Raw genomic sequence first — 23141 nt, forward strand, 5'->3', positions numbered from 1 at the left:
GGGGCCAAGGAAGCCTTCAGTCAGCTTGGCAGGGGCCTTCTCTCACATCCTACCACTGATGGGGTAAGATGGGGCTATATGCTCTTGGCTGGTCGAAAGCACAGGTGATAAGCCAGCATGCACCTGGAAATCTCATATACACCTCTGCAGCTCTTACCTGAAAGTCACATCCAGGAGCCGAATCCTTCACACCATGTTGATCCAGAGCAGAGGCTCAGCAGAAGGGGGATGGGTACAGGTTGGCTCCAGGATGGCAGAAAATATTGAGTGCCATGGAAGAACAGAGACACCCCTGGCAGTATGCCAAACCAGTGGGGAACCAGACTGCCTGGGTCCCAACCTTGCTGCTGACCAGCTAAGTGAACATGGTCTCTAGGATTCAGATTTCCATCTATGGAATAAGACTGAACTGGTTCCAAAGTCCTGCTCTTCTGTGGCCTCAAATCTGGCTCGGTGGGTGACCTTAGTTTCACCTCCAAGCCCCAGTGAATATGAAATGACAGAGCAAGGCTTCCCAATAAGGTTGGGGTGCCAGCACAAGGTTTGGGACCATGCCACAGGTCAGTGTGGGAACTGCACCTGGAGAAGGAAGTGGAAATGCTTGAAGGGACAAGGTTTTCAAACTCAGCTGTGTGTTGCAGAAGGGCGGGCTGCAGTGTAGCCATAGACTTGGAAAGAAAATGCAATGCAGTTTTAAGAAAGGATTAAGACAACATACTCCTGAACCGGGTGGTCTTCTGGGTGACAACATTTTAAGCCACAGTCTGAGCTGGAGTTTCAGAAGCAGCCATAACCAGCCCCAGGTTTTCTATTAATATTAGGCTACAGCAGCAGGTCTAGGAACGCTAACTGCAGGGACAGTGACAAGAGGGCTGCTGTCAGGGCTCTTGCCAAAACATCAGCATAAAACAACAGCAGATAGAAGCCTGCTCAGCCTCAGATGCAAAAGAAGTATTAGACCATTTTGCTGACTTTGGACTCACGCTCTGACATGGTTCTGTGATCGCCTGCACGTGGCTTTCTTGGTCATTCACTTCCAGGAGGGTCAGCTCTTACCTGAGTGATTGAAGCTAGCTGCTTCAATCTTCCTCTGATTTACATTAAGAGTGTTCTCAAGACCAGCCTTCATCAGGACTTAAAAAAGGGATGTGTCCCAGTGCACCAGTGGGTTCAGGATGGGGAACGCGGGTATACCTGTAGCGGATTCATTTCGATATTTGGCAAAACTAATACAATATTGTAAAGTTTAAAAATAAAATAAAATTTTAAAAAAAAGGAAAAAAAAAAAAGGGGATGTGTCTCTCCTACTTCTGCCAAGGTAGATGGGAATCCATGTATCTCATTTTCTTTACACAGAATAGTTTCTAATCTAACAAGTAGGTTAGATCCCTGCCTCTAATCAACGCATATTCATGATTCTTTCATTCAAACTCACCAAAGAGCCATTTCTTCCTTTTCCCACTAGAATTTCAGATGATCCCAACTTACCACTTCCACCAAAATGTCACAAAACTATTCCAGACCTTTCTCCTTCTCTTTCTTCCTCATCCTCTCCCCTTCTTCCTCATCCCTTCCCCAGTGGTCATGGAATCCCCTTTGAGTTGCGGACACTGAGTCTGCAATTGTGACACTAATGGCTTATAATCCACTTACATTGTTGACCAGACCCTCAAGACCTAAAGCCCCAAATCCACCTTCGAGGGGGGATACCCATACCCCTCAGCAATCAGACAAACAGCATGAAGACATTTTTCCCAAGTGCAGAATCATATATATTCTGAGTGACTGAGCTATTGGCATTCAAGTTTTGACCAGTTTCAAGATGCTACTACCAGATAATGGGAAAACTGTATACAGACACCGCAATTTATGTTACATAAGGAAGACTGTTAGTTGATACAGCAGTCAAGAGTTTCAGGTTATATACGATACATCCAGAAGGCTGAATACATTACTCCTTTCAGGTCCTAAGACCTCTGAGAAGCTGCATCCATTTTCAGCCCCCCTACCACTGTTTAGTGTGCTAAAGCCAAGAATTTATGGTCTCTTTCCTTAACTCCTCCCAGAGGAGGGGTGATAGGAAACTGTTAAAAACCAGATGCTATAGGCATCTCTCTACCACCACCCATATAATGCAGTCTCATTAATTAACTCACTTCAACCTCAAAGCACACCGCCCTCAAGAGGTAAATAAAATAGGCATATCCCCTATCAGAAGAATGGAAAAATCGAGGTCAGAGTCAACTTGATTGTATAGGGTTATCAGCTGTTGAAGGGGAGAATCAGAATGAGGAGTTGGCTCTGTGCCCCATGTTCCCTCCAGCAGGCCCTGTGGGCAGCTGTGACGAGGTCGACCCAGCCATCTGGCTGAGGCTCACAGGGCCCACAGCCAGAGTGGGAAATCCTGGAGCAAGGCTACGACCCAGCTGTGCCCCAGCTTTCTCTGCTTCTAGACAGGGCTGGGTTCCGAGCAATGATGCCAATGACTACAGATGTCACTGGCAGCTGGAAACAGGCCCCTCTTGACAACTCTGGAAGCATCCTCTAGCTGCTCTGCTCAGGATGGGGCCCACTATCATCCCCTTAGTTAAAATGGAGAGACTGAGCTTACACTAAACTGTGGGAAGGGGTGGATGCAGCTTCCAGAAGGTCGTCACTTGGTTCAAAGGTTTACATAGAAAGCATCTGGCCAATTCCAATGAGAACAGACCTAGAACCATTCTGCTAAACCCACCCTGAGTGGTAAAGATAAGGTACATGTCTTAACCTATACTAAAGGTGAAGGATTATCATTTTTCAACTGTACGGACACATGACTGGAGTCACAGCTCAGTGGCATGCACCTTATTTGACTGTATTTAAACTACTACTGTGCAGGGCGACATCTCCAGTTTTCAGTTGTACAACTGTTACTTAGTGAGATCTGATTTTAGCCACAGTTATTTTCAAAGCCAGTTTCTATTTAAATGTGTTGTGAAAGAAAACGGACTAGTTTGACTTGACGCACATTTTACATTACAGAAGAAGTTCAGGAATTCATACACCCAAATGGGTGTTGCTGCCTTCAAACTAGTCACCTTGGGAAGATGTGTGGTTAGTCGAGGGAAGCTGGCCTTACTCAGAACATTTCTAGAACCCTCCTTGGAGCCATCCACCTGTACGCTTCCTTAATGTTGTTGGTGTTTGTCCTTTAAGGGTAGATTTCTTTTTTGAGGAAGGATTTAACAGCCAAAGAGCATTAGAAGATAAGTCTAAGAAAATGACTGATGGAGCCTGGGATAACCTCTGGGGAGGAGTGATGTAAAAAATGAGGTCTGACTATAAGGTGGTGAGGCCTCTTTTCTTGCATGGCTTCAGAGATAATTCCAAACAGGAAGTCTATGTGGTCTTGGCACATGGAACATTGCAGCTCAAGAGTAAGGTCTTCCAAGGAAGTAAGTATGAACAGGGTGACTCTTGAGTGCCTATGTTCTAGTTTATTTGGTTAAAAAGGTAGCCGTGTTCATTTCTGTCATACTTCATACGAGCAGAAATGGAAAACTCCATCTCTGTGATTTCTCCCAAGGGAAGGGTCATCCTCTCTGCTAGAAGAGCTAAAATGGAAAGTACTTGGTGTCATGTCAACATTATCTACTTCCCTTCACCATCCCCCCATAAGATGTGCAATGAGTTATCCTTGATACCTGAGTCTCCCCAGTGTGGAAAAGTGAGTAAAGACAGGTCTCTGGAACCTGGGTAAGACTAGTATGTCAATGGGACTGGAGTGTGTTTCCAATGGCTCTATCTACCCAACAGGCCCACAACACCAACTCGTATGAGAAAATCTCCTATAGCTAAGTACACAAAGTTTCAGCAGAGGAAGGGGGAATGATTATTTTTCAGTAGCTCTCTAGGATTAAAAACCCACTGGCTTCTGATGTCAAGTGAACAGGAGCCCACTGAAAAGAAGTCCGTGGTGTTCTAGTGCACGCTGAAGGAAGGAAGTGTGTGGCCACTAGCTCACTGAAATGCATTTCCAGCTGAGGCCAAAGGCAGCAAAGGTGCAAGGGGCTGCTGGGGCTGGCGGTAGTTGAAGCAGGGTCTATATACTTGGCAGTTTGTAGAAAGCTCCAGTTACAGAGCAGGATGTCTGCCAACCACTGAAGTCAAAGGACGCTCAATCTCACTTTCTACAAAGTGCTTCATTGAAGATGCTAATGAGGAAGCTCCCTTTGAAACACCATATCCTGAGTGTCAGAGAAATATGGTCAAGACGGTGATTGATGGGGAGCAGAGACCGATTCTTTAACAGCACTGGGACTGTGTATTCTCTGAGCATCTCTCACACACACAGGCGCGCGCACACACACACACACACACTCTTAATGAAGAGCACACAACTGCAGTCACATTCCACCTCTTCTGCACGTGCCTCTGTCGGGTGGTTGCTCTTTTGTACAGTATCTCCAGAAGTAGTTCCAACTTAATGGGCTCCACTGCTAAAAGCCAAAGCACAGCACAGAGTCAGTGCCCCAAGTCAGCCGTAACATCCAAGTGCTCGCGGCAGACATCGGTCTCAAATCAATCAGTCGGGATGTTGTTCTTGGTGAGGGTTTTTATATTAGTGTTTCTAAAAACCACAAAGCTAGGCCATTTGCTTAAATCATCATTAGAAAGAATGCCGAGTGCCCAGATGGGATTTCTAGTTTCTGTGCAAATGAAATCACACTAGTCCAGATTTTATTCACTCAAAACTACTAGGGAAGCAGTAGGATTTGGTTTCAGTGCTGCCAAAAAGCAGGAATTCACTTAAGTTTTAATTCTGAAGCAATCCTGGTGTTAATGTTGTAGCTGGGGTCAGGCAGCATGGGGGCCGGGGCCCCCGCTGTGCTGGCTGAGGAAGCCCGGATCTCTCCCAGTTCAGGCTCACTCTCGCTGGAGGTAGACCCGCTGTTGATGGCATAGACGCTCTCTGCAACTCCCTGAGCTGAAGCACAGCCATCTGGCTCTTTCTTCTCCCTGGGGCTAGCCAAGCCTGGGAGGACGGCCATCTTCCCGGTCTGCCTGTTGGGCAGCAAGGACATGGTGTAGTCTGCAATGATCCCGCCCACGTCTAAGTTGCATGCCTGGTCGAAGGCTAGGAAGCCCACGTTGGCATTTGCCTCACACACCACGAAGGAGCCATCGTCCATGATGAGAAGATCGATGCCACAGAAGTCCATGCCCAGGATGTTAGACACCTGGATAGCCAGCTGCTTGCCTTGTTCCGTCAGCGGGCACATGACGCCCACGCCACCTGTGGGGAAACCACAGTGATGTGACGGTGACACTGTGGCCGAGCAGGACCCTACGGGGCTTCCCAGAATGGACCCTCACCCATGCTCTCCGCTTGCCTTTTGTCTGTAGAAAAACCTTAGTCAAAGAATAAATTTAATCAGAGAAGTGGGAACATGCAGAAAGAAAGGAAAACAGTCCAGCAAGACAAAATAATAATACTTTAGCCATTAAACAAAGCAAGGACTTTAGCTTTCCCTCAAGGACCATAGATAATATTCTGAGCCATGTCCTTTGAGCTGTTTTGCAAATGCTGAAACCCTCACCAGATTGAAGAAGTTAACTATATGCTGTCCACCCCAGCATGTAGACCCCAGACCAGTAGGAACCAGAAGGTTGATGATGCTGAGTCCCCATTATCTCATCACTGATCAATAAGAAGAATGTCCATGAGCTGATCATGCTCAGCTCCCTGAATACTATGAGACTCCTCACTACCCCCTCCAGGCTGGGACACACAGTCCTGTGGGCATTAGCCCACTGTGGCCCCTTTTGCCTGGCAAAGCAATAAAGCTATTTCTTTTGGTGCTGTGTTGTGCTGAGTTGCTCAGTTGTGCCTGACTCTTTGCAACCCTATGGACTATAGCCCACCAGGCTCCTCTGTCCATAGCGTGCTCCAGACAAGAATACTGGAGTGGGTTGCCATGCCCTCCTCCAGGGGATCCTCTCCTGCATTGCAGGAGGATTCTTTACCATCTGACCCACCAGGGAAAGTCCAAGAATACTGGAGTGGGTAGCCTACCCGTTTCCCAGGGGAACTTCCTGACCCAGGAATCAAACCAGGGTCTCCTGCATTGCAGGTGGATCTTTACCAACTGAGTTACCTGTAGAATTTCTATTTCTCCCAAAACTCTGTCTCCGAGATTTAATCCGGTCCCAGCGTACAGAGGCCAAATTTTGGCAACAATACCAGACACCAACTGACCTTTCAAAGGTCTCAAATGACCTTTCAAAGGAAGGGGGGTATGCTGGCGAGAGGCAGCGAAATGGGCATTTTTATCACTCACAAAAGGTCTGCATGGAAATCAGGACACTCTTTGAGAGAGTAATATGAAAGCAATACTCTTTTTTAGAGTTTAAAAAAATGTTTATATTCTCTGACCTAGTCATCACACCATGAAGGGAATAACCTTATATAATAGGGAAAAAAGCTTTATGCACAAATACGCTGACGGCACAATTATTCAAAATACTGGAAAATCAAAATACTGGTATACAGTAGTCATTTGATATTTGTTGATGAGTAAATAAAATATTATCATCTAAGTAGCTCACAGCAGAAGAAAGGAGCATAGTTTACAACCATTACTAAAAATGATGGTGAGTTTGAGATCACATGGGAAAATATTCACACTTAAAAGGTATAAAGGCTGTGCAGCATGACCATGATTATGCAAAAAAAACCCCAAAACCCACTGTCAGAAACAAGACCACCAAAATGTTAACAGTGGTTGTCTCTAGATGGTGGGATTAATTGATAAACATCTTTTTTCATTTGACTCTGCCATATTTCCTAACTTTTCTACATTGAGGATGCATTAGAAGAAACTAGAAGAAACAAAGTTAACTTATTGTTTTCTGAGAGAGGTTTGTGAGACAAAAATCCCATACCAAGATAGAATCTACTTACTCGTACTTGTTAAAAAGCTAAGACCTCAGATTTAATTGTCTCCCTTTAGTCTTCCTGCAAAGATAACACTTGGGACTTCCTTCGTGGTCCAGTAGGATAAGAATCCGCCTGCCAATTCAGGGGGCACAGGTTAGATCCCTGGTCCAGGAAGATCTCACGTGCCTCAGGGCAATTAAACTGAAGCTGGCACTCTAGAGCCCGTACTCTGCAACAAGAGAAGCCACTGCAGCAAGACGCCTGCGCACTGTGAGGAGGAGGAGCGCCCACTCACCACAACCAGACAAAGCCCGTGCAAAGCAACCGAGACCCAGCAGAGCCACACCAAATAAATCAAGTGGTTAGAAAAAATGACAAAAACGCAACGCTTGCATTCTCATAAACTGATGACTTAAACCTTAACTCTGCCTCTCCACCACTTATTACATTGTATGAGGAAAAGGTTTTAAGCAGCTTTAAAACAGTTCATCAAAAAAAAAGCACAATATGGATAAATTACAAAGCTGTGTATTTTCCAGTTAAAGAATGAATTCTGTGAAAGACAAACTGATAATACATAAGGTTTGACACTGCGGCAAGACACAGGAGTGTCATGAACACTAAATGAGATAATGTACTAGGTACAGTGTCAACCTCAGCCTAGCACTTGCTTCTTTCACAGCACTTCAGTCACTGTATCTTACGATGACCTGTTCGTACGTCTTCTTCTTTACTGGACTATAAACTTCCTGAGGGCAAGGACTCTCATTAATCCTTACACTATCAGCAACTACCCTGGAGCCCACTCTGGGAGACCGCTCAACCACACTCCAGCTGAAGGACTGGATTCGTGTTTCGGCCTCTTCATTAGTCACCAGACTTGATACACTCATCTGGTGATTTGGGAAATAACAACTAGGTATTTTTTCACAATACCAACAAATTCCACTCATGACAATAGTTGACAATAGCTTTCTGTAACGAACATAAGAATTTCCATGCCCTTGGGACCATCTCCATTCACCACAAGAGAACACAAGCCTTATCAAAAGGTTAATGGGATGGGGTTATGCATTTGACCCAAACAAACTTCAGCTTTCTAATAACATCAAATATAGAAGAAAAACACAATTAAAGAAAAAAAAAAAAAAGAAATACAATGTCAATTATCAATGCAAGGTAAAAGCATATGCTCTGTCTCCTGCCATTACCTTGGTTTACTTCTCACTTTCTTTTTTTTGTTTTTGGCCATACCACACTGCTCGAGGGAGTTCCCAGACCAGGGATTGAACTCATGCCCTCAGCAGTGAAAGTGCAGAGTCTGAGCCACTGGAACCCCAAGGAGTACCCCCACCGCCTTAGTTTTAGACTTTCCTTACTTCTGGCCTGAGCTGTTGTCGCAGTTTCCAAACTCAGCTCCCCTGCCTCCCTCCTACGCTTTCAATCCATCCTCTTTCCAGACGTCAGTTTTTCTCAAACACCAGCCCTCCCGTCACTCCCTTGCGTAATGGGGACTGCCAGGTCCTAACGCCTATGACATAGGGTTCACATCGCAGTGTCCTGACACTTCCTGGTTTGACCTCCGTCACAGCCCGTATACCCACCTGTCCCCCACCTGGACTGCTTACTGCTAAGGGAAAAGGCTTGCTTCTAATTCCTCTCTGTGATCCTGGCACCTCGCAGAGGGTCTGACCAGATAGGAGGGATCAAGACACCTGGACTGGGTGCAAACATCCTGAGATGGTGAAGGACAGGGAAGCCTGGCACGCTGCAGTCCACGGGGTCACAGACAGGTGGACTGAGCAACTGAACAACAAAAACATCCTGATGAAAAGCCCCGGTGGCTTCCCCCTGACCAAAGTCCCACTCTGAGCTTCAGTGCCTCACCGAGAGAGCAGTTGCTCTGCATCCGTCCATCTGTGGAGCAGCGAAGCATGGAGCCTATCACCTGGCCGCCGACCACCACCACCCGGATATCTTTTCCGTGGGACTCCTTCACGTACTTCTGGAACAGGTAGGGCACGTCGTGGCGGATCAGGTGGCAGATGTCTGAGAGGTGGTGTTTATCTCTTGCAAGAAAAACACCTTTTCCTTTAAGAAGAAAGACAAACAGCAAAAAAAGGAGTTAGACACGCCTCTGAGCACGGTCCTTGCCATCCCACCTCCCAGTACAGAGTCAACCATTCTTTCCCAACCTGCCTCACTCTGGCCCCTTCAACTTCTCTGAGTTGACTCTTGTGTCTTCTCAAATGGCCATCAAATTTTATTTTCCCTGGGTTTTACTCACCTCCCTCTCTGTTCACAATGTTTTGGGTTTTTTTTCCAAAATGAAATCAAAATGTATCCCAGAAACACACAGAAGAGGCCAAAATAAAATCTTAAGAATCTAGTTAATTCGGTTCCAAAACTGGAGGATGCTGATCTGTCAGAGTCCATGCCTCACTCACTTTTGTTTAAATCCCCCAAACTTACTGTGTCAATCAATGTTTATGGAACATAATTAACTGAACATACTTTAGAGAAATTCCCAGTTGAGATGGAGAGAGACCATGAAAGATAACGACACAGCCTGATATGGCATTAGGAGAGGTCAGTGCTGAATACTATGGGAGTTCAAGAAGTAGCCACTGCCAGATGTCCTGAACTTTCAAACATAAGAAATGTATTATTTGGCTATATCCATTTCATTCTAAAAGGAATGACCCATACTTCTACTGATGTCTGGGGAAAGCATTCCTACTTGATTCCAAATTCTTTATTTTCTGCCTGAATCACTTACGCTTTTGAATTACTTGACATCTGCCTTTCCATTTGCACATTAGCTAACAGATCTGAGCAGGGGGGCCTGAAGGGTTTCCCCTACAAATCTGACATGAACATACTATACCCTGAACCTTGTTAGCAAATATGGAACAAAGAGATGGTCTTCCTAAGATTTGTTACTACCTTAGAAAGAGTGGGACATTTCTGAAGTCTCAAAAAAAAAAAAAAAATGAGGGATGGGTATCAGTCCCCAGTGGCGAATAAGATCAAGAAGTAACCTCCAAAACACGGCGTGGTCATTGGACATTTGGCACCAGGAGATCTGGCGTCTGACAGCAGATGGCTGGGATTCAGTGATAGGAGGATTTTCAGCAGAAATGAGGGCTAAAAACAGGTTCCTTGGTTCCTGGCACAGAGCTTCCAATATGGGGCTTAGTCTGCAGTTAATTAAGGAGCTACAGTTTTAAAGCAAGGAGGGAAAAAACTAGGGTGGTGTGGGGGAAGAGCACTAAGGTTATTTAATCATCTACTGTGCGCCAAATACTTGATTTTTTAAAATTATATCTTTCATATTTCATGCTAGCTCTGTGAAGGCATTAGGACAAGTATAGCTATTTTTGTTTGACAGAAAAGGAACATTAGGCCCCACAAGATTAGTAACTTTCTGAAGGGCACATCTTGCATGAGTCCATTGCCTTCTTGAGATTTATTTCCATATACCAGAGCCTAACAGCTGCTGCAACTTTGCTCACTCCCTATCCACTGTCGCTCAGATGCTGCGTGTTACAACCAACCTGAAAATGAAATTAAGAACACCATTCCACTTACAATAGTATCAAAAGGAATACATTTAGCCAAACAGGTTCAAGACTTATTCACAGAAAAGTACAAAACATTTTTGAAAGTAATTAAAGACTGAAATAAGTGGAAAGACATTCCATGTTCAAAAAACGGAAGACAATATTGTTAAGATGGAAATACTCCTCAAATTGGCCTACAGATTCAATGTAATCCCCACCAAAACTCCAGCTTCCTTTTACTTCAGAAATTGATATACTGGTCCTAAAATTTATATGTAAATTTATGGGACGGGTTTGGGTGGACTCCGGGAGTTGGTGATGGACAGGGAGGCCTGGTGTGCTGCGGTTCATGGGGTCGCAAAGAGCCAGACATGACTGCGTGACTGAACTGAACTGAATAGCCAACACAATCTTGAAAAAGAAGGACAAAGTTGGAGGACTTGAACTTCCCAATTTCAAAATTTTCTACTGGGGGCTCAGATGGTAAAAGAATAGGCCTGCAATGCGGGAGATCCGGGTTCAATCCCTGGGTCGGGAAGATCTCCTTGAGAAGGGAATGGCAACCCACTCCAGTATGGCAACCCACTCCATGCCTGGAGAAGCTCATGGACAGAGGAGCCTGCTGGGCTACATACCTTCCACAAGGTCACAGAGAGTCAGACATGACTGTGTGACTGATACATACAAGCACACACAACAGTGTGGCATAAGGATAGACATATAGATCAATGAGACAGAACTGAGAACCCAGAATAAACCCCCCATACAGATGGTCAGTTTTGGATTTTTGACAAGAGTTCCAAGAGCCTTCAGTGGGGAATCAACAGTCTCTTCAACAATAATACCCGGAAAACTGGATATTCACAGGCAAATGAATGAAATTTGACTCCATCACACCATATACAAAAATTAATTCAAAATGGATCAAACACTCCAAATGTAAGGGCTAAAACTGTAAAACTCTTAGAAAGAAAAATAGGTGTAAATCTGTATGACCTTGGATTAGGCAAGCACAAAATGACATCAAAAGCACAAGTAATCAAAAGAAAAAATTGGACTTCATCAAAATCAAAACCTTTTGTACATCAAAGGATGCTATCAAAAAAAAAGCAAAAAGACAACCTACAGAGTAGGAAGAAATCATGCTCAAATTATGTATCTGGTAAGAGTGTAGTAACCGCAATACAGCAAGAGCTCTAAAAAATGTAATACAAAGATCAGTAAACCAACTGAAAATGGGCAAAGAATTTGAAAAGTCATCTCTCCAAAGAAGATATACAAATGGGCAATAACATGAAAAGATGTTCAACATTAGTCATTAGGGAAATACAAATCAAAATTATAGTACAATCCCATAAACACCCACTAGGATGGCTATAATAAAAACAAATTAGACATTTAAAAGTTGCTGAGAGAGTAAATCTTAGACATTTTTACAATAAGGAAAAAAATTCTGTACCTATGACGGATATTAACTTACTGTGATCATTTTGCAATATATACAAATATTGAATCACTATGATGTACACCTGAAACTAATATAATGTTTCACATCAATCATACCTCAATTAAAAAAAGATTTTAAAAATTTAAAAATAAATCTGTAAAACAGACCTATACATTACTAATGCTTGGCAAACATGCATTTTTGTTCTTTTTGCTTCTGACTTGTTTTTATTGTGGAGGTATGGTGACCATTTAACATCACTTGCCTAGGCCAATTAATACACCTAATATAAAAGTTTTACTTAGTATGTGGTGAGAGTAGAACTCTCATACATTGCTGGTAGGGATATAAAACGGCATAACTGTTATGGAACACCACTGTAGGGAAGCATTGGTGGTTTCCCTAATGTTAAACACAGAGTGGCCATACGACCCCGCAATTCCCTTCTTAGGTGTATATATACACCCAAGAGAAATGAAAACATATATTCACACATATGTGCACCAATGTTCACATCAGCATTATTCATAATAGCCGCAAAGCAGAACAACCCAAATGCCCATCAATGGATAACAGATAAACAAAATGTGGCATATCCATATAAAATATTACTGAGTCATAAAAAGGGATAAAAACCTGATCCATTCTCCAGCATGGATGATCCTCACAAACATTACACTAAAAGAAACCAGACACAAAAGGCCACATATTGTACAGTTCCATTGATAGGAAACATCCAAGAGGCAAATCCATAGACACAGAAAGTAGATTAGTGTTGCAAGGGACCAGGGGAGGGACCACTGGGATTGATCTTTGACAAGTACAGGGTTTCTTCTGGAGGTGATGAAAATATTGTGGAATTAGATAGTGGGGGCTACCCTGGTGGCTCAGACAGTAAAGAATCTGCCTGCAATGCAGAGGACCTGGGTTCGAGCTCTTGGTCAGGAAGATCCCCTGGAAAAGGAACTGGCTACCTGCTCTACTATTCTTGTCTGGAGAATTCCATGGACAGAGGAGGAGCCTGGCAGTCTACAGTCCATGGGGTTGCAAAGAATCGGGCATGACTGAGTGACTAACATTTATTTACACAATGGTTGTACAGAAGAGTAAAAATACTAAAATCCTCATAATTGTACAACATAAAATGGTACGTTTTTTGTTTTATGAATTATCTCCTAATTTTTAAAACATCTATAAGTACTACATCTGCTATTTAGTTTACTTATCATCTATCTTACCTTTCTACAATGTGAGCTCCTTGAGGGCAGGAAGTTTTGTTCTGCTCCTTTCTGTATCCCCCTGGCACTTTGTGGGCGCTCAATAAATATCAGCTGAATTTTATTTCACGTATATTTCACCACAATAAAAAAACCAGTTGAGACACTGCATTTTTGCACTGCAGTATATCTGAACAGTATTCAGAGCCCCACCTCACCATCCCAACTCATTTCTCTTACTCCTCAACTCCTTTCCCAGGTTGCTCTGCCCACGCCGGCTTCTGCATGCTGCTTACCCAGTTCAAATTCCAGATTCCAAATGAAGTCTCCTTTCCTTCCACTGAAGCCTTCCCTGCCTCAGGGCAGAGCGGGCCCCTCCCTCCATGAGGCTGAACCAGGCGCTAGGGCCTGCATGGCACAGTGGTCATCGCCTGCAATGCAACGTCTCTACCCTCTACACAGCGAAGACCAAGAGCAGGCTGCGTGTCAGGTTCATGGGAACTGCTCATTCCATGTCCACCCAGGGTACCTCCTGTCACTCCAGATGCCCTGAGCAGTACAGGATGCCATCTGGGTATCATCAGAAGGTAACCGCTCACATACCACAGGAGAGGGGAACTACTTCTGGCTGCACACATCCTCTTCAACTACTGTGTCCTGAGCACTGTAGGAGGTCCTGAGGACAGAGATGGGCAGGACCAAGTTCCTACCTCTGAGCAGCTGCAGTAGGAAAGGGGAAAAGGCACAGAAATCTATACCTGTAGTAAAGCGTAGTACTATGCTGGAGGCAAGGATGAAGTGCTTCGGCAACACGAAGGGAAGAGTGATCAACTTTGGAAGAGAGGGAAAGAGACCAGTGTGGAGGGAGAAGAAATGACGTGAAGCTGGCTTTAACACCCAGGCAGAAGCTCACTAGAGCATAGAGGAAGGCAGCATCCCCAGAAAAGGGAAGAGAACAGATTTTTTAAGAGAGCAGGAGACAGTCTAGGCTAGAATGGATTATGGAGTGTTCAGGTAGCCAGAGAAGGCTGCCAAGGTATGTGGACACCCTCCAAGGTGAGGAATAGGAACTGTGTCTAACAGGCAACACAAGCTCTTGGGAAGGTTTTTCAGCAAAGGGGTGACAAGAGGAGATCTATGTTCCAGAGAAACTGTTTCCCACAAAGACGAGCGGATGCACTGGCAGTGGAGTTCAGGAAACCAGTCAGAACCAAGTCAGGAGTCTACTGCGAGAGTCTAGGGAAGGGCCGAGAAGGGTGTGGACAAAGCTAGAACAGTGGGAACAGCGAGAAGGGGACAGAGCTAAGGACTACACCACAAGCTCCGCCAGGGGGAGCTCCGTCTCTCTGAGCAGCGCTTCTGCAGCGCGGGGGCGAGGGTCTCGTCCGCAGAGCTGCCGCCCAACCAGAAGCCGGGGCAGAGGGCACTGACCCCGGTGTCCGCGCGTGCTCTTCACCACCACGGGGTAACCCAGCGGCTCGGCTTCATCGATCATTTTCGAAAAGTCTTCATGTCCACCTGCCAAGAAAAGCGAAAGTCAGGGAAGGTGAGGCTGATGGTTGGGGGGCGGTCTGTAGGAATTCTTTAGAGGCCTAGCGTCTCTCTGATTAAGGCAATTTGAACCCATTCCATCCGACAGACTATGTATTTGTACCTGTCATCCAAAAGGTGGGAGCAGAGAGAGAAGGTAAGTGGCATTATCAGGGGCTTCTACGTGGCAGAGGCTTCACGTGCTCCAGTCCATGTCATTCTCATGACAAGCCCATGGGCAGGGCAGGGATTTTTTTCCCTTATCATGGCTGGGGTAGGCAGACCTCTAAGAAGGCCCCCGAGATTCCTACCTGCTGGTGTACATGCCCTGTATAATCCCCCTCCTAAGTGTAGGAGGGGCCTGTGACTATGCTGGGACAGCATTCCTGTGATCAGGCTAATAATCAGTTGACTCGAATTAATTAAAAGGGAGATATTCTTGGTGGGCCCTGTCCTAATCAGGTGAGCCCTGTAAAAGAAGGTGAAGCAGCAGAGAAACTCTCCTGCTGGCCTTGGGGGAGTGAACTGCCATGCTGGAGAGAAGTCCATGTGACAGGGCCAGGCGGGCAGCCTCTAGGAGCTGAGAATGGCCCTAAATTAACAACCAGCAGAAAGAGGGGACCTCAGTCCTACAACTACAAGGAACTAAATGCCAACCCGTGAGCCTGGAAAATCCCAGACCTCAGATGAGATCCCAGCCCAGCTGCACCTTGATTTCAGCCTAGTGAGACCTGAGTATAGAACCCAGCTATGCCATAGCTAGACTTCAGACCTTCCAAAACTGTGAGTTGGTAAATGGGTGTTGTCTAAGCTGCCGAGTTTTCAGTAGATTGTTGTACAGAGGTAGAAAACCATTATCCAAAGAAACCAAGTCTGGGATTTGTCTCATCCAAGGTTAAGGCATGACTGAATTGGCTCCACTATACTCCTTTAAGCCTTCATTTAAAAACTGTGAATATATATATTAAAAAAAAAAACTGTGAATATTAATATGTATTAAAATCCTTCTAAATTGTTTTATAAGCTTCCTTGATTTCCTACACTTTGCATCTTTGTTGCTGTTGTTTAGTTGCTAACTTGTGTCTGACTCTTTTGTGACCCCATGGACTGTAGCCCACCAGGCTCCTCTGTCCATGGGATTTCCCAGGCAAGAGTACTGGAGTGGGTTGCCATGTCCTTCTCCAGGGGATCTTCCCTACCCAGGGATCAAACCCACGTCTCTGCATTACAGGCAGATTCTTCACCACTGAGCCGCCAGGGAAGCCCCTTTGTATCTTTAGGGGACCATTATTCTTCCTACCACAGGTGTTACAGTTCATCAAATTTTTTGCAAAACAAAATACTCTGAAATACTAATAAGACCTGTCACAAAAGTGCTAATGATTTTTAAAAATGAAAAGCAGCATACAGAGGCAGTGCAGATAAAACAGGGGCATCATCACATGAAAACATTTTATAAGAAGAGAACTCCTAGCTTCCTGATACCCACTGATAAAGGTAACTCCTCTCTAATGATCTTTTTGTCCTTCCCTAGAATACAATGCAAGGAAGGCCCTTTATTTATTTATTTATGGCTGATGGTATGTGGACTCTTAGTTCCCCAACCAGGCACTGCACCTGCACCCCTTGCATTGGAAGTATGGAGTCTTAATCAATGGAGTGCCAGCCAAGTCCCAAGAGGGGTTTTTCTTATCTGAGGCCATTCCTGTACCTGGGCCTCAGACCCCTTTCCCTCTCACCTCCTCAGGGATTTTGCAATATTAAGTGTCCTCCCTCTGCTGTATCTTCAACCTCTCAGTTCAGAATGGCAGCAGTATTTTAAACACGCTCAGTCGTCTCCCATCTTAAACAAATAAAACCCATTCCTTGACCCTGAATCATCCCTTAGTTACAACCTTGAACACAGTAGGGAAAACCGCCAGACCATTCAGGTAAGACCTAAATCAAATCCCTTACGATTATACAGTGGAAGTGAGAAATAGATTTAAGGGACCAGATCTGATAGACAGAATGCCTGATGAACTATGGACGGAGGTTCATGACATTGTACAGGAGACAGGGATCAAGACCATCCCCAAGAAAAAGAAATGCAAAAAAGCAAAATGGCTGTCTGAGGAGGCCTTACAAATAGCTGTGAAAAGAAGAGAAGCGAAAAGCAAAGAAGGAAAGGAAAGATATACCCATTTGAATGCAGAGTTCCAAACAACAGCATGGAGAGATAAGAAAGCCTTCCTCAGCGATCAGTGCAAAGAAATAGAGGAAAACAACAGAATGGGAAAGACTAGAGATCTCTTCGAGGAAATTAGAGATACCAAGGGAACATTTCATGCAAAGATGGGCTCAATAAAGCACAGAAATGGTATGGACCTAACAGAAGCAGAAGATATTAAGAAGAGGTGGCAAGAATACACAGAAGAACTGTACAAAAAAGATCTTCACGACACAGATAATCATGATGGTGTGATCACTCACCTAGAGCCAGACATCCTGAAATGCGAAGTCAAGTGGGCCTTAGAAAGCATCACTACAAACAAAGCTAGTGGAGGTGATGGAATTCCAGTTGAGCTATTTCAAATTCTGAAAGATGATGCTGTGAAAGTGCTGCACTCAATATGCCAGCAAATTTGGAAAATTCAGAAACTCAGCAGTGGCCACAGGACTGGAAAAGGTCAGTTTTCATTCCAATCCCAAAGAAAGGCAATGCCAAAGAATGCTCAAACTACCGCACAATTGCACTCATCTCACACGCTAGTAACGTAATGCTCAAAATTCTCCAAGCCAGGCTTCAGCAATACGTGAACCGTGAGCAAGCTGGTTTTAGAAAAGGCAGAGGAACCAGAGATCAAATTGCCAACATTTTCTGGATCATCGAAAAAGCAAGGGAGTTCCAGAAAAACATCTATTTCTGCTTTATTGACTATGCCAAAGCCTTTGACTGTGTGGATCACAATGAACTGTGGAAAATTCTGAAAGAGATGGGAATACCAGACCACCTGAGCTGCCTCTTGAGAAATCTGTATGCAGGTCAGGAAGCAACAGTTATAACTGGACATGGAACAACAGACTGGTTCCAAATAGGAAAAGGCTGTATATTTTTACCCTGCTTATTTAATTTATATGCAGAGTATATAATGAGAAACACTGGGCTGGATGAAGCACAAACTGAATCAAGATTGTGGGAGAAATATCAATAACTTCAGATATGCAGATGACACCACCCTTATGGCAGAAAGTGAAGAAGAACGAAAGAGCCTCTTGATGAAAGTGAAAGTGGAGAGTGAAAAGGTTGGCTTAAAGCTCAACATTCAGAAAACTTAAGATCGTGCCCTGCAGTCTCATCACTTCATGGCAAGTAGATGGGAAAACAGCGAGAGATTTTATTTTGGGGGGCTCCAAAATCACTGCAGACGGTGCCTGAAGCCATGAAATTGAAAGACACTTACTCCTTGGCAGTAAAGTTATAACCAGCCTAGACAACACATTAAAAAGCAGAGACATTACTTTGGCAACAAAGGTCCGTCTAGTCAAGGCTATGGTTTTTCTAGTGGTCATGTTTGGATGTGAGAGTTGGACTATAAATAAAGCTGAGTGCTGAAGAACTGATGCTTTTGAACTGTGGTGTTGGAGAAGACTCTTGAGAGTCCCTTGGACTGCAAGGAGATCCAACCAGTCCATTCTAAAGGAGATCAGTCCTGAGTGTTCAGTGGAAGGACTGATGTTGAAGCTGAAACTCCAATTTTGACCACCTGATGCGAACAGCTGACTCATTTGAAAAGATCCTGATGCTGGGAAAGATTGAAGGTGGGAGGGGAAGGGGATGACAGAGGATGGGATGGTTGGATGGCATCACCAACTCAATGAACGTGAGTTTGAGTAAACTCCCGGAGTTGGTGATAGACAGGGAGGCCTGGCGTGCTGCAGTCCATGGGGTCGCAAAGAGTCAGACACTGTTGAGTTACTGAACTGAACTGATCCCTCTGATCAAACTATCAAAGGGCTTCCATTTCCTCACACCCAACTCACTTCCTCATCCCCGACAGGATGGTTTTTCTTTCCAATGCTAAAGTGAAGCTGTAGTCATTGAACGCCCTGTGCTACATCCAACACACGTCTCTGTGCTTATGTCATGTGTCTTTTTAGAATCAAGCACGACTTTTCGTTATACCACTCTCTGTGGCATGTTCTTCCCATTGGCGTCTGTCGCCTTTCTTCTTTCTCTTCTCACCTTTCCAGTTGCTCTCACTTGGCTTCTTGCATAAGTTCTTCTTCCTTTTCCTATTCCCTAAAGGATTCTCTCCCAAACTCTCTTTTATTAATTATTATTTTATTATGATAAAATAGACATAACAAAATTTACCATTGAACCATTTCATGCAGCTCAGGCCTCTCTTCATTCTGCATATTCTCCACTCTTGTGATTTCACTGAACGTAATGGAAGTTTCCACATCTACTTCCGTAGTCGACACCTCTCTCAGGAGCTCCAGATTCATTTATCTGGTGCCTACTGAATACTTTTACTCGCTTACTGTAGAAACCTCATATAGAATGTGTCCTAAACCCAAATAATCTCTCCCAATAATGCCTTGCCCTACCCACCCATCTGTTTCTCTTCTTCCCTGGAACACTCATTGAGTTTTTGCTTTCTCATCTGGTGGCCCAAACCAGACACCAGAGTCACTCTTGATTCCTCTCCACTGTGCTAACACCCAAACAATCATCATGTCCTCATATTTGTCTCCTTAAATCTTGAATCTGTTCACTTCATACCTACTCTAACCACCTTATAGTTTCGGCCATCATTGCTCAGCTGCATCATTTATAAAGCCTACCACTGTACACGGCCTCCCTAATAGCTCAGTTGGCAAAGAATCTGCCTGCAATGCAGGAGACCTTGGTTTGATTCCTGGGTCAGGAAGATCCCCTGGAGAAGGGAAAGGCTACCCACTCCAGTATTCTGGCTTGGAGAATTCCATGGACTATATGGGGTCGCAAAGAGTCAGACACGGCTGAGCGACTTTCACTTTCACCACTATATATCCTGTCTCTGCTTTACCTCTGGTCTAATTCCTTCTCTGCAGTGTAGCCAAACTGACATTCTGACCTCTCATCAGGCCATTTCCTTGCTTAAAGCCCTCCAATAACTTTCTGTTAGTCTCAGGATTACCCCAACCTCTTTCATATACTGTAGATGGCAACTTCTTATCTTTCTAGCCATATATCTCAACTCTAGTTCCCTGATATTCTACAAATTACTCAAAATAACACCAATCGGTCATGTTCTCACTTACCTTTAGATCTTTCTATATTCTGCTTGCTTCTTAGACTGCTCTCTTACCCACCTTGCTTTAGCTCAATAATGTCAGCTTTATCTCTTTTGGGAAGTCTTCAATATCCTAAACTAAATTAGGAGCTCTCCTATAAACCCATACCATCTTGCACTAACTCTTATCCTGGCACTTACTACACTGCCCTGAAACTGCCTGCTTACTTGCTGTCCTCTGCCCCTGATGAACTGCAAACGCCTTGAGAGCAGGACTCTCCTGCTTACTGCTAAAGCAGAGTGCCTAGTGTGGTGCTTGGCACACTTCGTGTCCCAGCTACATATTTAATGAACGAATTCCAGAGAAAAAGGAGCAAAGACATTTCAGACAGCGGGGATGACTATGATACAGACTCAAGGTATTGACTCAACTAAGATGAACAGATTCACCTTGAAAGCCAACAAGAGCTACTAGAGGGCTTCTGGGGAGAGAGAACATAAGAGATGCAGGCAATTTGGAAAAACAAGGCTCAATTCTATTTTAAGGACACTCACCATAGGAGAAGGTGTCTGGCATGGGGACCCCATGCCCAGCCAGCTCCTGGAATGTCCAGAATTTGTTGATGCAGTTTAGAATGCTCTGTGGGCGGTTGACTAAGCGGCAGCCCAGCTTCTCCAGGTGTCGCAGGACGGTGATGTCACTGTCCGACTGCACGGAGGGCGTGGGCACGCGGACAAGCACCACGTCTGGGAAAGTGGTGAGCGCCTTCTGGTTCAGCTGCAGGCCTGCAATCAAAGGAAGAAGTGAGCTGTGTGCTGGCTGTCATCTAATCCCACCAGAAGCGCTGGTTCCAACAGATGCCTCAAGACTGAAGTTAGCGGAAAGAAGAGCCTTGAAAGTGGCACTTGAATATCCTGTTGTAATGAGAGGCTACTGTCCATCTTATACTCTAAGCAAATGAACACTGAGGAAATTCAAAACAGTGAATGGGGGCAGGGGAGGAGGGCAGTGTACCGAGAATAATCCAAGTCAGAAAAATCCACAGGAGATAATATAGTGCAGTACCTCCTTCCATATAGCACTATTAATAGTATTCCCTAAAGCCTGGTGTCTTAGAAGGCTGGGGACAATAATAGGGAATGCAGTATAAGACACTTAAGGTATTTTTACTACTCTCATGATTTCATCTTTAAAAGTCATCTGGAATATTATGAATATAATGGATGTAAAATGTCAATGTTAAGTGAAAAAGAAATGATACAAAATTATCGATATAAGTTAGAAAAGGTATATCAACATTTTAACAGTGGTAATGGGATTATAGATGATTTCCTATAATTATCCATATTTTCCAAAATGCCTCCAACTGTATATTACCTTTATAACAAAAAACTTAAAAAATAATCAATCTACTAAAAGTCAATTTAATATTAAGAAACACTAGAATGCATCACAAAACAATTGATCTGTGTAGCCAAATGACTTAAACCTGCATGATACTGGATGAACTGGGAGTATTAGCTTGTGATGAGGACTCAGAGGAACAGGAGTGCAGTCTTCAATTATCTGTAGGGTTCCATGCAGAAGAATTACTTGGCTTGTCTTCTGTGACCTCAGGAGATAGAGCTGAGGAGCTATCCATAAGAGCACTATTTTGTCTGACTGCTCACTGCTGTGACCCCAGCCCCTAGAACAGTATCTGGTGCGTGGTAGGCACTCCATGTTTGTTTAATTGTATAGAAGCTACATAGAGATAGATATGGGCTCAACAAAAGGGATACTTTTCCGCTGTCTTAGGATGGAATGGGCTGAGGCTCATTAGGTCATTCAAGGATGGCACAGAAGGAATGTCACAGCAACCTGCTTGATCTCTTTCAACCCTGCTAGCCTATGGTTTGTATTACTCTTAGTAGTTAACTGGGCATCTCCAGTGCACTCAGCATTTGGGGATACAATGACAGAGACAGGAAGTGGACTGGAGAGGGCAATGAGAAGTAAGTTCAGGGAATTACTTGGTCTGCCTTAGTGAACCTTAAAGGAGTCTCTAACATGCTCCACAGAAAACCTTTTAAACACAGTTCGAGAACCATGTTATAGACTTTAACCTAAAGCACCTTTGATTTCGTAAGTGATAAAAAGTGCACAACCATATTAATTTCAAGAAAATAAAAGTTACCAAGGAAGTTACTATTTCTCTATACAGGGATGAATTATATCAATACAAAAACTCTAAGCAAAACAAAACAACAGCAACCAAACAGAAAAACCCAAACCACAGAACGACTACATGGATCTAACTTGCACAGTTTCCTCCCATTCTAGATGTTTCACCAATTTAAAGCAAAGAGAGTAAGTGCAATCATTAAGTTAAATTGTTTTCAGTACTTCTGTTGACAGCGTGAACCCAAGGAACTGGAACGTAATTCTCAGGGATGATGTCTAAAGAGCATTCAGGTTATCTTCACTTTGCCATCAGAAAACAGTATCATTTATATGTGCTTTTTCCTTTGCCACTAATAGCCCCTGGGGAAAATAATCTGAAAGGGGGGAAAAAGCAAACCCTGAGTAATATCCTCAAAATTGGTAGGAGAAGAAAGAAAAGTATTCAAGTTGGTGAAAAAGGTGAGTAAATACAGAACAGTCAGGGGAAAAGTGACAGCCCAGAACGACATTACATAATGAGGTAATATATGCAAAAATGCTTTAAGAACTACGAAATGCTATGCATATGCAAGGCACCGGCATTTTTACTGCACAGACATTCTACGGAGCAAGGTAGGACACTTTATGGAGATTTGCACCACCTGATGAGAAAAATGGCTTTGCAACAGAAAAGTGACCTAGAGAGATGAGAAGCAGCAGAAACATCTGGCTTTTAAATCTTAACAGGAGACCACAGACAAACAGTTAAACTTCTAAATGGGAAGAAAAGAATTCAGTCATTTCTGGAAATACCAACCACACGTGGACAGAGACAGCTCAGCCTCGACAAGCAGATTCACGTACACCTAGAAGTCTTACCAGGACTTCATCTCTCTTCTCCAAAGGTAAATCTTTGGGCCTGGCTCATTCCAACTGAAGCCTTTAATAAACGAAGAATGGAATGGATTAACGTGGAGCTGAAAAGGCTCTTGCAAGCAGTTAGACAGATGTGGCCTCTGACTGTGCTGGCCTCCAGCTCTGTGCAGAGAGGAGCACGATGG

The 23141-nt window shown here is 44.1% G+C and overlaps 1 protein-coding gene across 1 annotated transcript in view; it reads right to left on the bottom strand.

Annotated features, from left to right (window-relative positions):
- Positions 1-1748: 1748 nt before the first annotated feature.
- RIMKLA (ribosomal modification protein rimK like family member A) overlaps positions 1749-23141 on the bottom strand; it is a 35153-nt gene continuing 13760 nt past the window's right edge. The window contains exons 2-5 of the mRNA XM_027537621.1: positions 20493-20723; positions 14578-14664; positions 8807-9010; positions 1749-5275 (exon numbers count right to left, since the gene is read on the bottom strand). Coding sequence (XP_027393422.1) covers positions 4785-5275; positions 8807-9010; positions 14578-14664; positions 20493-20723 — 1013 coding nt within the window. The 3' untranslated portion in view covers positions 1749-4784. The remainder of the gene's footprint in view (positions 5276-8806; positions 9011-14577; positions 14665-20492; positions 20724-23141) is intronic.

The sequence above is a fragment of the Bos indicus x Bos taurus genome, chromosome 3, assembly GCF_003369695.1.
Source record: "Bos indicus x Bos taurus breed Angus x Brahman F1 hybrid chromosome 3, Bos_hybrid_MaternalHap_v2.0, whole genome shotgun sequence".
In the NCBI taxonomy this organism is placed as follows: domain Eukaryota; kingdom Metazoa; phylum Chordata; class Mammalia; order Artiodactyla; family Bovidae; genus Bos; species Bos indicus x Bos taurus.